Source organism: Pristis pectinata, chromosome 9 (genome assembly GCF_009764475.1).
Source record: "Pristis pectinata isolate sPriPec2 chromosome 9, sPriPec2.1.pri, whole genome shotgun sequence".
Classification (NCBI taxonomy): Eukaryota; Metazoa; Chordata; class Chondrichthyes; order Rhinopristiformes; family Pristidae; genus Pristis; species Pristis pectinata.
In genome coordinates, this window is record NC_067413.1 from 11,144,524 (window position 1) to 11,160,525 (window position 16,002).

The following is a 16,002-nucleotide window of genomic DNA, read 5'->3' on the forward strand; positions in this document are numbered from 1 at the left end:
TGGATTTAACAGTGCTTGAGGGTCTTCCTGTCTTTCCTATTATGTTCAACTGTATTTGTGATTATGAGACGGAAAGAAGTCCTGGTGACCTTGAGACTTAAAGACTTTGTTTTACTTGGACCCTAGTTTAGAACTGCTATTATTTTTGACAGGATTCAACACTGCAACCAATGTGGTGGTTTTAGCAGGCACAAACCGCCCAGACATACTGGATCCTGCACTGATGAGACCAGGTCGATTTGACAGACAGATATTCATTGGTAAGCCTGAATACATTATGTCAGCTTATTTATGAGGGTGATGCAACATGGAGCATTTTGTGACTGTTTGTAGTGGAAAGTAATAATAGACATTGAAATTAATGATGTGTACTTAATTCTTGCAGCAGAATCCATTGTAAGTTATCCATTAAGCTCTTTAACACATCTCCACAGTGAAAATAACTTGAATGAAAATAAAGTTGCCCTTCAGAGTAACTTTACTACACAATAGGTACTAAAGAATGCAGTCTGTAAAATCCCAGATTCAGTTTCCAATCTGTACTAAGTGAGTTGATCTCATTTGGGACTGTAGCTGAGGTTATTGTTGATTTTAATGGTAAGGACTATTGGGATAGTCGGTAGCCAAGTTTTCTACTCAACATCATGTTATAATCTGTACCAAGAGGTTTGCTAGTGTAGAAATCTGGTATGGTCAATGTCACAGGTGGCTGTGATCCCTTTTGTATTTTGTGCATCTAAACTTGTGCCAGGATAATGGTCACTTAAAATTCTGGTAGGATGTTGAAGGGCCTCAGATCTGTGCAGAGCAAATGTGGGAAAGCTTCCTGTGAGGAAAGTAAACTGGATTTAAAAGAAATGCATTAATCCAAAGATAAACTCTGGATTTAGTGCAAACTAAACCCAGTGTATATGTGAATTCCACTCTCTGGGCTGCTTGTATGGTTTATATCATGTTCAATTCTGGATTCATTCTGTAGAAGTAGAATAGCAAGAAATAGTCTTGCATACACTATCTTCCTGTAAAGAGAACAAAGGTAGTAATTGAGAAAAAGGACTGCGTAGCAATCCGTGTATAAATGTTTGGCAACCTGTCCTACAGTGGTGAAAGGTGGAAGACTGGTCATTCAGCAATGCTTGTACATTTAAGGAGAACCCATATTTACGGCTGAAATTTTTATGGCAGGAATTAAAAAGCAGAACATTGCACATCCTGGAAATCAGAAATAGCAGATTGCGGGGAAATACTCAGCAGACATGTTCACAAACTGTTTTAAAAGGCAATAAAAACAGAAGATTGTGCTATATGGCCTTTTTTTCATTCCCTGCAATTGGTCTTAATTTTTCTCCTTTATAAAGGACCGCCTGATATAAAAGGAAGGGCTTCGATTTTTAAAGTTCATCTCAGTCCCTTAAAATTAGAATCTTCTATCAATGCAGAAAATTTGGCAAGGAAGCTAGCAGCTTTGACTCCAGGCTTTACAGGTATTTGTAAATCTTGTAAATTGAATGCTGTGTGCAATTTGTACAAATGATTTCTTTCTGTCAATTATAGAATTTATGGTTGTATTTTTCATTTTCTTATCTTTTATCTGTTTCTCATTTTTTTTGTACATTCATAGAATGTTCCCTTTTTTTATATAGCGTTTGTTTGCTGTGGCATCTTAAGGAATTGATAACCTGCAGTCTGCATAGTCCTACATTGTTGTACTTAGACCTCCAAAAGCATTTGATAGTTTCTCAGGAAAGATTACATATTGTTAAAACAGTGGGAATTCAGGGTAACTTGTGGTAATCTGTAAGAAATTGACACAAGTGTAGAAAGCATCAGGTGCTGATTGGATGTCATGGCAGGTGCTACAAGAATGAGTTGCTATATACATTACGCCAAGGATTTCTGTTCCAAACCTTAATGAGAATAGGTCTGCTGCTTTTACCTTTAGAAGTACAAGTGATTAGGCTTGCATTTATGAGGCTGTTCTCAAACAGCTCACAACCACTTATTACTTTTAAAGTGTAGTTACAAGTAAAACTTAAGTTGGTGGGGATTCTGGATTGAGGTGATTCAGAAAATTACTTCCCAAATTCTGGAATGATACTTGCATAAGGATGACTGAGATTGTAGAGGCCATTTTTCTAGCCCCAAGAGAATAGAATTTCAATAGGTGATGGTCATAGGACCACCTGTTGTCAGCTGCTGCTTCAATGACCTAATCCTCCTCCATTTGAAAAGTACATCATTGCTTGTGAACTGATTCACAGCTTGTGAACAGAACAATCCACATCTGCATGTAGCAGGTCCCAGTGAACATCCAGACTTCTACTGGTGATGGATAATTAACATTTAAACCTCAAATTCAAGGTGCTGACCTTCTCCAATAAAAGATGGTCACACTTTCTGCCATTCAGTAAACCGCGATTGCCAAATCACTTTACCATCAGGTTCCTGGGTTGGACGGGTAAAAGCTGCTGACAGATTATCTCCATTGACAGAAACTCAACTGGTCCAGCCACACGTATTGTGGTTATTAGATCAGAGGCTGGGTAGTCTAGAGCAAATGAGGGGCTGAAAGAGGAAACAGGAGCCTGCATAGATTTGATATCTGAATGGCCTCTTTCTAAGGTATAAATATTCTATTCTATGACAACTCTTTGGAGAAGGGAAGTCCCTTTGTATGTAAAAGTGTATCACAGAACGATTACAAGGTGGAGCAAGGTCATTCAGTCCATTTGTGAGTCCATTCCAGCTTTGTGTAAAAGCAATCCAGCTGGTTCCACTGCTTGCCATCTCCGCAACCCCACCTTCCCACCCCATCCTTTGAATCTTTTCTCTAGGGAACTTGCCCAACTCCCTTTTGAGCACTACACTTAAATTTACTTTCACCACCACCATTGGTCCATTCCAGACCTCAACCTCTTGCTGTGCCTTTTTCTAAAAAAAAAGATTCTTTAGTAAATTGCAACTCTGACTGTGTCCCTTATTTCTTGACTGCTCTGCTTATGGAAGTTTCTCTCTGTGTGTGACCTTCATAGTTTTATACATTTTTACGCTTCCCTTTCAGCTCTTTCTGTTCCAACAGGCATAACCCCAGCTTCTCCAGTCTAACCACATAAATAGTCCCTTATTCCTGGACTCGCTTTACTAAACCTCTTCAGCATCCTTTCTAAAGCTGTTGCACCTTTCCTAACATGTGCCCAGAACTGAATGGAATATTGTAGTTCAGGCTGAACCTTTATAAATGTTTATCACTACTTCCTTCCTTGTACTCTGCAATGCAGTAAAGTGTCTTTATTGTAAATGCATTAGCTGTGTAACCCCTTTGTTCTTCTCTCCCCCCCCCCCTTCCCCACAAGAGAGAATGATTTCTGTATCTGTAAATGGAGAAATGTATAATGTTTTTACATCTTTGATTTACATGACAATGAAACATTGTTTTCTGCCAGTGATGACGTGTGCTCTTGGAATGTCGTTGGCAGTGAATCATATTTTTGTTCTTGGTTGCTTTTCTTGTTTTAGGAGCAGACATTGCTAATGTATGCAATGAAGCTGCTTTAATTGCTGCCAGACATCTATCTGAGGCCATCATACAGAAGCACTTTGAACAGGCTATTGAGCGGGTAATTGGAGGTAAGGAGTACGGATGTTCAAAAAAAGTAATAAATTACCAGCAAGGGTTCGAGTGCCTGGAATTAAAAATAACATGGAGCAGAATTTCACTGAACTGTGCAATTAATCAATGGGATGTACATTTGCAGTGAAATTTCATTAACACAGGCTAACACTATCAAATGCATTTCACATGATTCCTTTTTACTTACTTTTCAAGCTAGCCAGTGCTTATTACCCGTTCCTGATAATCCCTGTGAAAGTGGTAATGAGCCAGTTTGAACCACTGCAATCTTTAGGATGAAGGTACTCCCAGGCAGAATTTAGACTCGGCAAGGATGGAGGAATGGTGATTTATTTCCAGTTCAGGATGGTGTGTGAATTGGGGGGGAGGGGGGAGCTTACACTGGGTGGAGTTCCCATGAAAAGGCTGTTCCTGTCCTCCTTGGTGGTAGAGGTTGTGCATTAGGAAGGAGACAGCAAAGTAGCCTAACCCAGTAACATTTTGATGAACAATTTAAAGCGGGAGCATGTGAAATGAATGCATTACTATTCTATCCATAATAAGATTGCCACATCCCTATTCCCAACTCTTTCTTAAGCCATAGGAAGTTGGTCTCTGTGCACTCTTGCACTAGCCGGCAGGTAACTGGGGTGTGGTATTTCCGTAAGCCTGTAAGTTCCTTATCAGTCACTTGGTAAGTAACAGGGAAAGCTTTGAGCGGAAAGGTGAAAAAGTAAAATGGTTGTAGTACTTTCTAACTACAAAGCATTGCAGGTACAAGCCTTGTTTCAGAAATATTGACCAAAGTTTGATCTTTGTTATAGTTATAAGTGCATAATAGGGGTGTGGGCCTGCTGGCTGTGGGAGTGAGGCACATTGAACTGTTGCAATCTACTTGGAGAACTTACCTTGTATTGATTTGATGCTACCAGATTTGAATACCCAGCCTTCCTTAACTAATGACAAAAGGCCTGCAAGTTGCTGGAAATTACATGAAAGTTGAAGCTGCAAGTACTATAGGACAGTCAGCATGAAGTGACACAGCAAACAAGTATGAGTTGGCATCAGAACAGGAAGATTTTTCTGGTAAACAGGATTTTAAAGGAAGCAGATCAAAGGGAAAAACACTTGCAGCCATGCATTTACACAATTGAATGGACAGGAAAATATGATAGAAGTCCATGAAGTGTGTGACACTGGAAGCCGATGAATGGTTTTGAAAGTGGTGGGTTATGAGGAAGGAAAAATGGAAGCTCAAAGCTGGTTTAAGCAAAACAGGCTCCTGTGCCTCAATGGCCAGCACAGTGATGCAGCTAACAGCTGTTGGCTCACAGCTCTGGCATCCTGGGTTCAATGCTGACCTCTGTGTGGACTTCGCACATTATTCCTTTTGGCTGGATGGGTTTCCTGCCAGGTGGTCCAGTTTCCTTCCTCATCCCAAGGAGGTGGTTTAGTTAATTGGCTGCTGCAAATTACCCCCAGTGTGAAGGTGAGTAGTAGAATCTAAGGGAGTTGATGGGGCTGTGGGGAGAATAGATTACAGGGAAAATTAATGAGGGCGTGCAATTGGTCTATGAGCTGACATTGACTTGATGTCATAGGGGATGATAGAAGTATGCAAATAGCTTGATAGTAAAAAAAAACAGGATGTCGTCAGAAGCTGACAGTCCTACCAGCAATGCTAACTAACAGAGGACCCTTTACCCAATGACTAACTCGCTTGTCATCCCTCTGGTACAATGACACACACATCCGTCATCACCAGAAAGTCACACTTGAGAACAAAATGAAGGGAATCAAGGAACAAAATCAGTTGTGGCCTTGATGAATTGTAAGGCAGGCTTTCAGGATCAGATGGCCAAATCCTATTGCTGTTTCTTCACTTCCCAGTTTCTGATCTACTTTGTGCACTTTTCCCTGAAGCTCACTTCATTACCAAGGACAAGCACCTTACTCTTTCATTGTGTTTTTTTATAGCCTTCTGTACTTAATATTGAATAATAACTTCAACTTCAGCTCCCACATTAAAGGTTGTTCAGGTATATTCAAAGGACAGTGGAATTTGTGTCTTTTCACCTCTACCAACTGAGCCTTCAGTGGTGGTGTAGGAGCTATGTACAACACATGGAAGCACCTGAAGACTACTTGATGCTAAACAGCAGTTCATATTTTATGTGCTATGCAGCTAAAGGTGGCAAACTTGTATTATTCTGACCAGAAGTCAGTGTTTTTTTCTAAAACACAAGTAACTTGGTATTTTCTGGATTTAATTATCCTACTATTGTAGTAAATTAAGCATTTTATTGAGAATATTTGCACATTTAGTCTATTGTTTTTTCTGGCAAAGTGTCAGAGTTCCCAAAGGAAGCTAAATTTGCAGATGTTACACATTGTGAATTTTTGGATTTCCCCTACTCCTCACATACTGTTCCTTTAACTTAGGACTGGAAAAGAAAACTCAGATTCTGCAGCCAGAAGAGAAGAAAACGGTAGCCTATCACGAGGCAGGCCACGCTGTGGCTGGTTGGTTCCTGGAGCACGCTGACCCTTTGCTGAAGGTAAGATGAGCCGGTGTATTAAGGTGAATTCTGGAGGTTTATCCAGTGCTGAGACATGCTTCTGAAGCTGTAGAGATATTTATTATGTAGCTTGGGAGCTGATACAGTGAATCACTTGCCAGCGGTTATATAGAGAGAACTATGTGACCAGTGTCATGTATTGTTCTCCACATAACTGCTGGCTCGTGAGCTACATGTGACCACTTTCAATGGTCAGTGGTGTGCCACGGACTGGTGCTGGGACCCTTGTTTATGGTAGATATGACAGACAGAGATATAGAGACTTGGATGTGAAGGTAGTAAGTTATGGATGACATGATAATTGGTGGTGGTGTGGTTACCTAAGGCTGCAGCAGGATATAGATCAGATGGAAAGTTGGGTGGAACATTGACAGATGGAATTTAATCCCAGCAAGTGTGAGCTGATGCACTTTAGGAAGTTAAAAGGGGTAGGACATGTACAGTAAACATTGGCGTGCTAAGGAATGTTGATGGACAGAGGGACCTAGGGGTTCAAGTCCAAAGTTCCCTGAAAGTGGCAACACAGGTAGATAGGGTGGTGAAGAAGATATGCGGCATGCTTGCCTTCATAGAATTTAAAAACTGTGATTTTATTTTGCAACTTTACAAAACACTGCTTAGACTGTGTGCATTTCTGGGCACTACACTATGGGAAGGATGTTGTTGTGCTGGAGAGAGTGCAGAAGAGATTTGCTAAGATGTTGCCTGGATTGTAGGACTTCAGTTATGGGGAGAGTTAGGCGGGGCCTGTTTTTCCTGAAGTGAAGGAAGATGAGGGGATGACCTGAAAGCTATATAGAATTACAAGAGGCATAGATGGTGTAGAGAGTCAATCTCTTACCCATGGTAGGTGCCTCAAAAACAAGAGTTTTGAGGTGAGAGGAAGGAGTTTTAAAGGGGATTTGAGGGGAAAGACAGAGGTTGATATCTGGAGCTTGCTGTCAGAGAAGGTAGTGTGATCAGATACAATGACTGTTTAAGAGACATTTAGACAGGCACTCGAAGGATCACGGCACAGAAGGATAAAGACCTGGTGCAAGCAAATGGGATTAGTGTAGCTGATCAGAAAGGTCGGCATGGACGTAGTGGATCAGAGGGCCTGTTTCAGTGCTGTACAACACTGACTCTCTGACAACTGCTAGTAGTTGTGGTGTGCAGGTCAGCTAGTTCCTAATTTCCCCCATTGTAAAGTGCAAGAGGGTGATGTCGATAGAAAGTTGAAGCCAGATTGTGCCACTTACTGGACACCTAGTGCTGAGTCAGAGGGTAGAACAGATGGTTGTTGAGCTGAGGGACTAGCACATAGCATGATCCATTCACTTGAGTTGTCCTGCAGACCATGAATGGAAAGGTAAGTGGATAGGCTTCTGTATTTAATCTTTAATTTTTAATTCGTTTTTGACTTTTTTTTAAAATGCCTTGAATGAACCGAGCTATCTAAAATCTGTTTTAACGGAGTAAGCTGTCAAAAACCCATCAGGTTGGCCAGAGATGGGACCTCGTGGTTTGCAGCCTGAGGCCCTGTTGCTGCTTGCGGTCCTCTCCACTTAACTGGACGGTTGTGGCAGTGAAGTCTGGGGAATGTTTGGACGCAGGAGGCTACAAATAATAGGTGCAGCTGCAGGAATAGCACAAGCAGTAACCGAAAGCATAGGCTGGATCGAGCACTGTTCAGCAACTGCTCCCAGACAAATTCCAACCAAACCAGGCATGTAACATTTGACAACCAAGTGTTGGTTCAGTATTCCTATTCAAGGCAACAATTAAGAAAATAGTAAATGCCTTTTTCTATTGAGAAGTGTTGCATTAATACAATTGTTAATATATTTTTGCATATTTATTCTGGGAAAACAGCATGACTGTTATTTAGAGTTTACGTAACTTATCAGGGATCTGAAAGGAGGTAATATGTGATTCCCTCTGCTTAGTGGCCCTAGCACTAATGCAGGGAGTCCTGGTAAAAACAATCCCATAACGTTTGATATTAACTGCACTCCTTGAGAGACATTGGGAAACTTTCCAAACATGAGCAAATGGAGGAAAGAAGGGAATAAACTTGACTTTCATATTGCACCTTTTATGGCCCAAAGTTCTTTGGGTATGTTGGTGTTTTAATGCAAAGATACACCAGCTAATTTGCACACAGCTGAGAGCGACATCGCTGTGAGACATCAGAGAGAGGTCATTATCTGTTTTATATAAAATACTGCAGATGCTGAAAATCTGAAATTAAAAACAGAAAATGTTGGAAGCACTCAGCAGGTCAGGTAGCAACAGCAGAAAAAGAAACAGTCCGAACTGACAAAATGTCCAGGACTTGAAGCATTAACTGTTTCTTTTTCCACAGATGCTGCCTGACCTGCTGAGTGTTTCTCGCATTTTCTGTTTTTATGCAATTTAATGTCTTTGGTTGAGAGGTAAATGTTGGCCAGGACGTCAGGGTAACTTTTGTTCAAACAGGAGTTTTGATTGTTTTAAGCTCACCTGACAGCAAAGATGGTACCTTGGTTTGAGGTCTCAATGAAAAAATGCCACTTCAGATGGTGTGGTGCTGATTATCCTGTGCTGAAGTATTAGTTCCAGATTATGCACTTAACTGTCTGGAATGGGGTGTAAAACTGGAACTACTTGCTATGAATGCTATCTCTGAGCCAGGGTTAATGCAAAGTTTCAGTAAAAGCCTGGCTCAGAGATGGCATTCATAGCAAGTAGTTCCAGTTTTACGCTTAATAAATGACGAGTTTCAGGAGACATCAGAGAGAAAGGAATTCATCCCTCTCATTGGTTGAGTCATTAATTGGAACCAGAATCAGAATACCTCATTTATCATTTACAATAAATGCCTCACCAAACTCTGGGTGCCTGACTGTAACATTTTCTAAAAGTATGGTCTTTGACACTTCATCTTACTTGGGACCTCTGTATTTCCTTTGCAGAGAATCGATGGAAACAAGAACATGGTAATCTGGTATGAGTAATGTGCTGGAAATACAAGACACATTATATGATCAGCCTAAACAAGGCCATTAGTGATTTGGCAGAATAAGAAGCATAATTCTATTCATTGGGAGGTCGCCTGAAACTTTGTCCATTGTAGGACTCTTGGCTGCTCACGTAAGGTGCCTACTTCTGTATGGCCATACAGGGACATCTCTGGAATGTTTCTCAGATTGTTACCAGGGCGCAGAGAAATTTCTGACATGTTCATCATTGCTCACAGCACACCTCTTGAGCATATGGAAGAAGAAAGACCTTGCGTTTGTTTGGTGCCTTTTTAAGTGCTGGTAGTGACTTATAACGCTTCTGAGCCAGTGTGATAGTTTAAGTCCAGACATTCTAGTCTTGTAGGAATGCAGGGCAGTAAATAGACAAAATGAATTCAGAGCCTTTCTTTTGGATTTTGTTTTAAGGTGTCTATCATCCCTCGTGGAAAGGGACTCGGTTATGCTCAATATTTACCCAAAGAACAGTACCTCTACAGCAAGGAACAGCTTCATGATCGCATGTGTATGACACTGGGAGGACGAGTTTCAGAGCAAATCTTTTTTGGTAGGATCACCACTGGAGCACAAGATGATTTAAAGAAGGTTACCCAAAGTGCCTATGCCCAGGTACGTTGATGCTTTAACCATTTATTGTAAAATATTATTATTCTGTTCTTATTTACTCAAGTGTTGGTGCTAAATAAATCAGAAACCAAATCATTTATGTGTGCATTTTGTGTATAAAATGCTATGAATGTATCTGAATAGATTGGTCAGATAGCCTCCTTTGTACAGTAACAGTTCTATGATTCTGTCCTTTTCTGCTGTAGACTGACCTTGGTCATCTTTGGATTTGGTGTTTGGCCAACAACATGATGATAATTAAGAGCATGCTGATAAATCTCAGATTGTTGGATAAAACAAAGATGAGAGAAGTTTTCATATCATGATCTTCTGAATCTGGTTCCAATTAATGACTCAACCAATGAGAGGGATGATTTCCTTTCTCTCTGTCACCTGAAGCTCGTTATGAGACTTCCACAGATACCTGGAATAATCGGATTTTTACTCCTGTACAACCCAACACAAATTTCTTTGACGATCTCTGTACCAGACACCCTTGCACTTTTCTTTCACTTCCACTCACTCTGTTGTATAATACCACTCAAGTTTCTCCCACAACCCATTCTTCCAGCCTTTAAACTTGTGTGTATTACATTATACTGCACTCAACATTATATTGGATTCAACAAGATGTAGCAATTTTATTGTTTTGGTCACCATTTTGTTTCTTTATGCATTGTATGTGTTACCTTGAAAATACTTGCATATTTTCTCTGTAAGCATGAAAAACTTGTGTGAAACACTGGGTATTCTTTACACGGTATATTCCGTTTGTGGTTTATGAATGCCTGACTTTTGGACACCCTGACATATGAACAAGCTCCCATAATGTTATGAAATTCAGAAGTCTGAACATAGATACGTTTGTTGAAAAAAACGCTGCTGGAGGAACTCGGCAGGCCAGGCAGTATCCATGGAGAAAAGCAGACAGTCAATGTTTCTGGTCAGGACCCTTCTTCAGGACTGAAGATAGGAAAAGAGAAAGTCCAGTATATAGAGGGGAAAATCAGAGCAGTGATGGGTGGACAAAAGAGGGGAGGTAGGGTGGGCACAAGGTGGTAATAGGTAGATACAGGTAAGAGATGGTGATAGGTGGGTGCGGGGGAGGGGAGAGCAGATCCACCAGGGGATATGGAGGCAGTTTGGATGTCTGTAATAAAAATAAACTGAACCCTTCATTGCACGGAGGTGGCCTGTATAGAATTGTATTGATCCTTATTTACAAAATTGGTCAAGTCATAATTACCCTGGACCAGCCACATTGTAGCTGTGTCTAGAAGGTGGAACACAAAACACAGAAGAGTAGAGCACAGCAAAAGACCCTTTGGCCCATGATGTCTGTGCCAAGCATGATGCTAAATTAATCTCTTCTGCCGGCATGTGATCCATATCCCTCCGTTCCTTGCATATTCACGTGCAAAAGCCTCTTGAATGCCACAAAACAAAAAAATATTGGTGCTGGGGGAAGTGGGAAAATGGAGAATAAAATGCTTACTGAGGGGGAATTTGTTGAAAAATACACTTTCTAATGGAGATAAGAATAGGTTGTTTGAACTCTAGCTTCAGTGAAATACACTAACATGAGACACGTAGTTAATTTTGCATGTCTTTCCCTACCTAGATCGTTCAGTTTGGTATGAATGAAAAAGTGGGGCAGGTGTCCTTTGACTTCCCACGACAAGGTGAGATGACTTTAGAAAAACCATACAGTGAGGAGACTGCCCAATTGATAGATGAAGAAGTGCGTTCACTCATCAATTCTGCATACGAGAGGACTCTGAAACTTCTGACAGAAAAGAAAGAAGAAGTTGAGAAGGTTAGAAACTATAAAAATGTCCAAGAAATAACCTTATTATCTGCAGTTATGAAGTTACCTTTGCGTGATCCTAAGCAAATGCATAGATCTCTGAAATGGAAGGGGACCATCAGAAGGGTTGTACATACATGCATTTTCCCACTATCCATTGGGCCTATACATTGGCCCAGGAAATCACCACCTCAATTTCCTTTGTGGATCTCCATAAAATGCACAAAGTTGAATGCACTCACACAAAAAAAAGCAATGCTCAAACTGCTGTTGCAAGGTGTGAAGCCATAACTAAGCTGTCACAAGTTTAGATGCCACACAGCCTAGTGGATATGTTTTGCAGTTTTGAATCTGATTTGGATGGACTATGCCTTTTAGTACCTGCAGAGGTATGTCATTGTTATCATGTTTGCACTTGTAGTACTTTTAAATCAACCTACAGCCAAAACCACCTTATTTTGCTGACTATTTATATTATGTAAAGTACTTTAATACCTAATTTTTTTAAGTTGGAACTCGGTGCTGATTAGCCCCTAGTAGTATAGGGTAGCCTGGTAAAGTGTCAGTTTCAGTCCCTTGGCTACATTCAGTTAACACCAGGTGAAAGATGTAAATCACACAGCATTTTTATTGGTGATCCTTTATCTGTACTGGTTTGTGTCTGGTTCAGGCTTGGTTACAATGTCTTCCATATGCCCCATTCACGCATGTTGACTAAGGTGATGCAAAATGGTAGCACCAAACTGGCTTGTGTGTGTATGGGGGGGGTGGGGGAGATATTCATTTTTCGGGCATCTGGTTGTTGCTGGCAAGATCTACGGTTATTACCCATCCCTCATTGTCTCTGAGAAGTTGATGGTGAGCCATCTTGAACTGCTGCAGTCCTTCTGGTGAAGGCATTCCCACAGTGTTGTTGTGTAGGGAATTCCTGGAATTGGACCCAGTGATACTATTTCCAAGTCAGAATAGTGCACGACTTGGAGGCAAACACAGGTGGGGTGTTGTGGTGGTCCCATGCGTATTCTGCCCTTGACCACCTCGGTGGTAGAGTTCAAGGGCTTGACGGATGCTGTTGGAATAGCTTGGGTAAGTAACTGCAGTGTATTTTGTAGATGGTTCATACTGCTGCAACTGTGCACAAATTGTGCAAAGAATGAATGTTTTGGGTGATGAATGTGGTACCAATCAATTGGTCTGCTTCGTCTTGGATGTTTAGAACTTGAATCCTGTTTGTGCTTCACTCAACGGTAATTGGAAAATATTCCATTGCACTCCTGGCTTATGCCTTGTAGATGGTGGAAAGCCTTTGGGGTGTTGGGATGCGAGTATCTCTCATCAGGTTGCCTAGATCCCAGCAGCTGCAATCACCTATGTCCCCGGAATATTCGTGTTGGGTGATTTGGAGATGCTAATGCCATTGTATGTAAAGAGAAGTAAGTTGGACCATCTTCAAGTCTTTTCCTGATACTTAACTGACATCGGCGTTACTTACCACATTTAGACAGTGCCTGAATGTTGTCTGTCTTATTACATGCCAGTATGGACTAGTTCATTTGCTGAGAAGTTGCAAATGGAATTGAACATTGTGCAATCTTTCAGCAAACTTCTGACTTTGATGGAAGGTTGATCACTAATGGAGCAGGTGAAAATAGTTTGTTCTAGAACACTGTTCAGGGGATCTCTTGCAGTGATGTCCTAGGGCTGGGATGACCAACCTCCACCAATCACAACCATCTTCTGTACAATGTATGACTCCAACCACTGGAGTGTTTCCCTAAAAAGTTTTGGCAAGGCTCCTCGGTAAAATGTGTTTTGTTGACCAGGGCAGTCATTCTCACCTCTGGAATTCAGGTCTTTGGTCCATGTTTGGACCATGGCTAGGATGAGGTATGAAGCAGTGTGATCCTGGTGAAATCCAGCTGGCTATCATTGAACTGGTTATTGGTGAGTAATTGCCAGTTGATAGCGCTGTTGACAGCACTGTTTCATCACGTTGCTGATGAGCAAGGTTAGACTAGGTGGAAATTGGCTGGGTTCAATTTGAACAGAATGTACTTGGGCAAATTTCCACATTGTCAGGTAATACGAAGCATTCCTTTCGTACTTGGGAAGAATACAAGGAAAACTTGCCTATTTAATTATGAATTGCTCATTGTATCGTGACTTCTGATTATTTTATCTGGACTGTTTTGGATGCTACATAAATACAAGTTCTATAACCTTTGTTATGAAGCACTCTTGAAAATTAGACAATGCTTTTAGTTTCATGGTTTGGTTTCTTGTAAGATGTGGCTGACATTTTCCTGTTCAAGTTTACATCCTTGTACATAAGTCACAATTTGCATTTTGCTTTGGGATACTACAACTTAGGTTACATTGCATGATGTCATTTATTTGATGGACCATGATATTCAGCTCATCAGTGGTCAAAACATGATTTCAAATCTATCTGCAAACCATTCACTTTGATAATACGTGGCATCCTGATCATGTTAGCTGCAACTCGGTAGATGACCTGTCTTTACTAAAGAGTTGCTGTGTTAGAGAGTTAGATTAATTTGGGTCTGGTATTTCCTTAGCGATTAGTATTCCATGTACGTTGATTGAGAGCTCAGTGTTATGATTTGCAACTTACCATCTACTGTGTTACCACATAGAATTGTACAGAATATACAACACATGCTATTCCTGAGTTTATGCACAATACAAGCCTACTTCATCTAACTCTATCAGCATGTGCGTACCTGGCTTTCCCTTGAATGTATTGTATGTGCCTCAACTATTTGTGTCACGAGTTCCAGGTACAAATCATTTTCTGCATACTCAATTTCCCCACTGTGATTAGTGATTATCTTGTATTTTGTTGGTGCTATTTTAATTTTCCCCCAAACGAGGAAGTACTTTCTCAATTTCTGTCCCTGTCTAACACTAGAGATCTATCAATTTGCCTTTAATTTTTGTTTTGAGAAGTATGACAGCATTTTCTGCTGAAGAATTCTTTGTGTTGAGCTGTCACTTGTGCTTCATTGGACATTCCAGGTTGCCCAGCGACTGTTGGAAAAGGAGGTACTTGACAAAGCAGACATGGTTGAGCTGTTGGGACCTCGACCCTTTGCTGAAAAATCAACGTATGAGGAGTTTGTAGAAGGGACAGGAAGCCTTGATGAAGACACTTCTCTACCCGAGGGTCTCAAGGACTGGAACAAGGAAGGTGAAAATGGGAAAAAGAAAGAGAAGAACAAATTGCAGAATGCATCACTAGAAGGGTACCATACTCAATGAGAACAATTGTCCAGCTATGTGTTTTTAAAATTGTGATCCCACACTGGAAAATTACGCTTCCTTGTCTCTGTTCAGACCTGTTGGTTAATCATTTTAACATCCTTATTTGATTTACCAGCTAAGCTGTGCACATTGTGTACTTTGCAAGTAATTAATTTCTGTTGGTCTGACTGGTGTCAAAATGAATATGAAGCAAAAGTAACAACTTGTTCCAAGGTCTCGTATATATTTCAACAAAGAGTGCTGACTATCTTCAGCACTGGAAGATTCCCATCTCTGCCTCCATGGACTATATCTGAATGAATCTTATACTTATGAGACAGCTTTGCCATGCATTTGAAGACAAGTATCTGCTGAGTGACCTGGAGCGGGGTGCTTAAGAAATGATTAATATGCACAACTTTCAATACCCTGTGATGACTTGATTCTGCTTAAAGTTCAGAGCTCTTAAGCTATTGAAAGCATGATTGTAATTAATTTATGTAAATAATGTTTATTTTGAAACTTAAGTGTACAAAAATAAAAAGTAAAATATTGATTTAATTTTTAATCAGTCTTGGGCTGGTACCCCAGAATAATTTAAAGGGAAAGGCTTTGACTTTCACACTAAATTCCCACTGTATCAATACATGGTGCTTCAATCCATCTACAAAATTTAGATCTGAATCTCCAAAGAGCAAAAGTCCTGAAACAGATCCAACTTTCCTGAAGTGACTGTCAATGTTGGCTGATGACATTTGCAAAAAATTTGGCTTGGGCTGTTGATTTATTGATGTTTTAAACGCAAGATTAATTGCTCTGCCAATTTTGCTTGCAAATTTCCAGTGGAGGTTTGCTTCAGAGTAAGATTGGGGCTTGACATGGGGGCAGCCCAACCATGGTTGGATCTGACTCTGCACAAGCACTTGCTTTTCTCCCACCTTGATCCCTGACTCTCTGCGTGCATGCCCTGCCCCTTGTCTGCTGCCTGCACTCACTTTCTGTTACTCTGCTTGCACAGTGCAGTCAGAACTGATCGGAATTTAGATAAAATTTGTATACCCTACCTGATATGTAGTCAGGTCTTGCAAAGCTTGAGTCACATGTTGCAAAACACTGATTTATTGCTATATAGTT

General features: G+C 40.7%; 1 protein-coding gene across 2 annotated transcripts in view; it reads left to right on the top strand.

Annotated features, from left to right (window-relative positions):
- The window catches only part of afg3l2 (AFG3-like AAA ATPase 2), a 48,074-nt gene extending 32,650 nt beyond the window's left edge, over nucleotides 1–15,424 (top strand). For both annotated transcript variants that reach the window (XM_052023993.1, XM_052023994.1), the window contains exons 11-17: nucleotides 153–260; nucleotides 1,359–1,484; nucleotides 3,517–3,627; nucleotides 6,053–6,168; nucleotides 9,600–9,800; nucleotides 11,419–11,613; nucleotides 14,644–15,424. In XM_052023993.1, coding sequence (XP_051879953.1) covers nucleotides 153–260; nucleotides 1,359–1,484; nucleotides 3,517–3,627; nucleotides 6,053–6,168; nucleotides 9,600–9,800; nucleotides 11,419–11,613; nucleotides 14,644–14,886 — 1,100 coding nt within the window. In that variant the 3' untranslated portion in view covers nucleotides 14,887–15,424. The remainder of the gene's footprint in view (nucleotides 1–152; nucleotides 261–1,358; nucleotides 1,485–3,516; nucleotides 3,628–6,052; nucleotides 6,169–9,599; nucleotides 9,801–11,418; nucleotides 11,614–14,643) is intronic.
- Nucleotides 15,425–16,002: the final 578 nt, after the last annotated feature.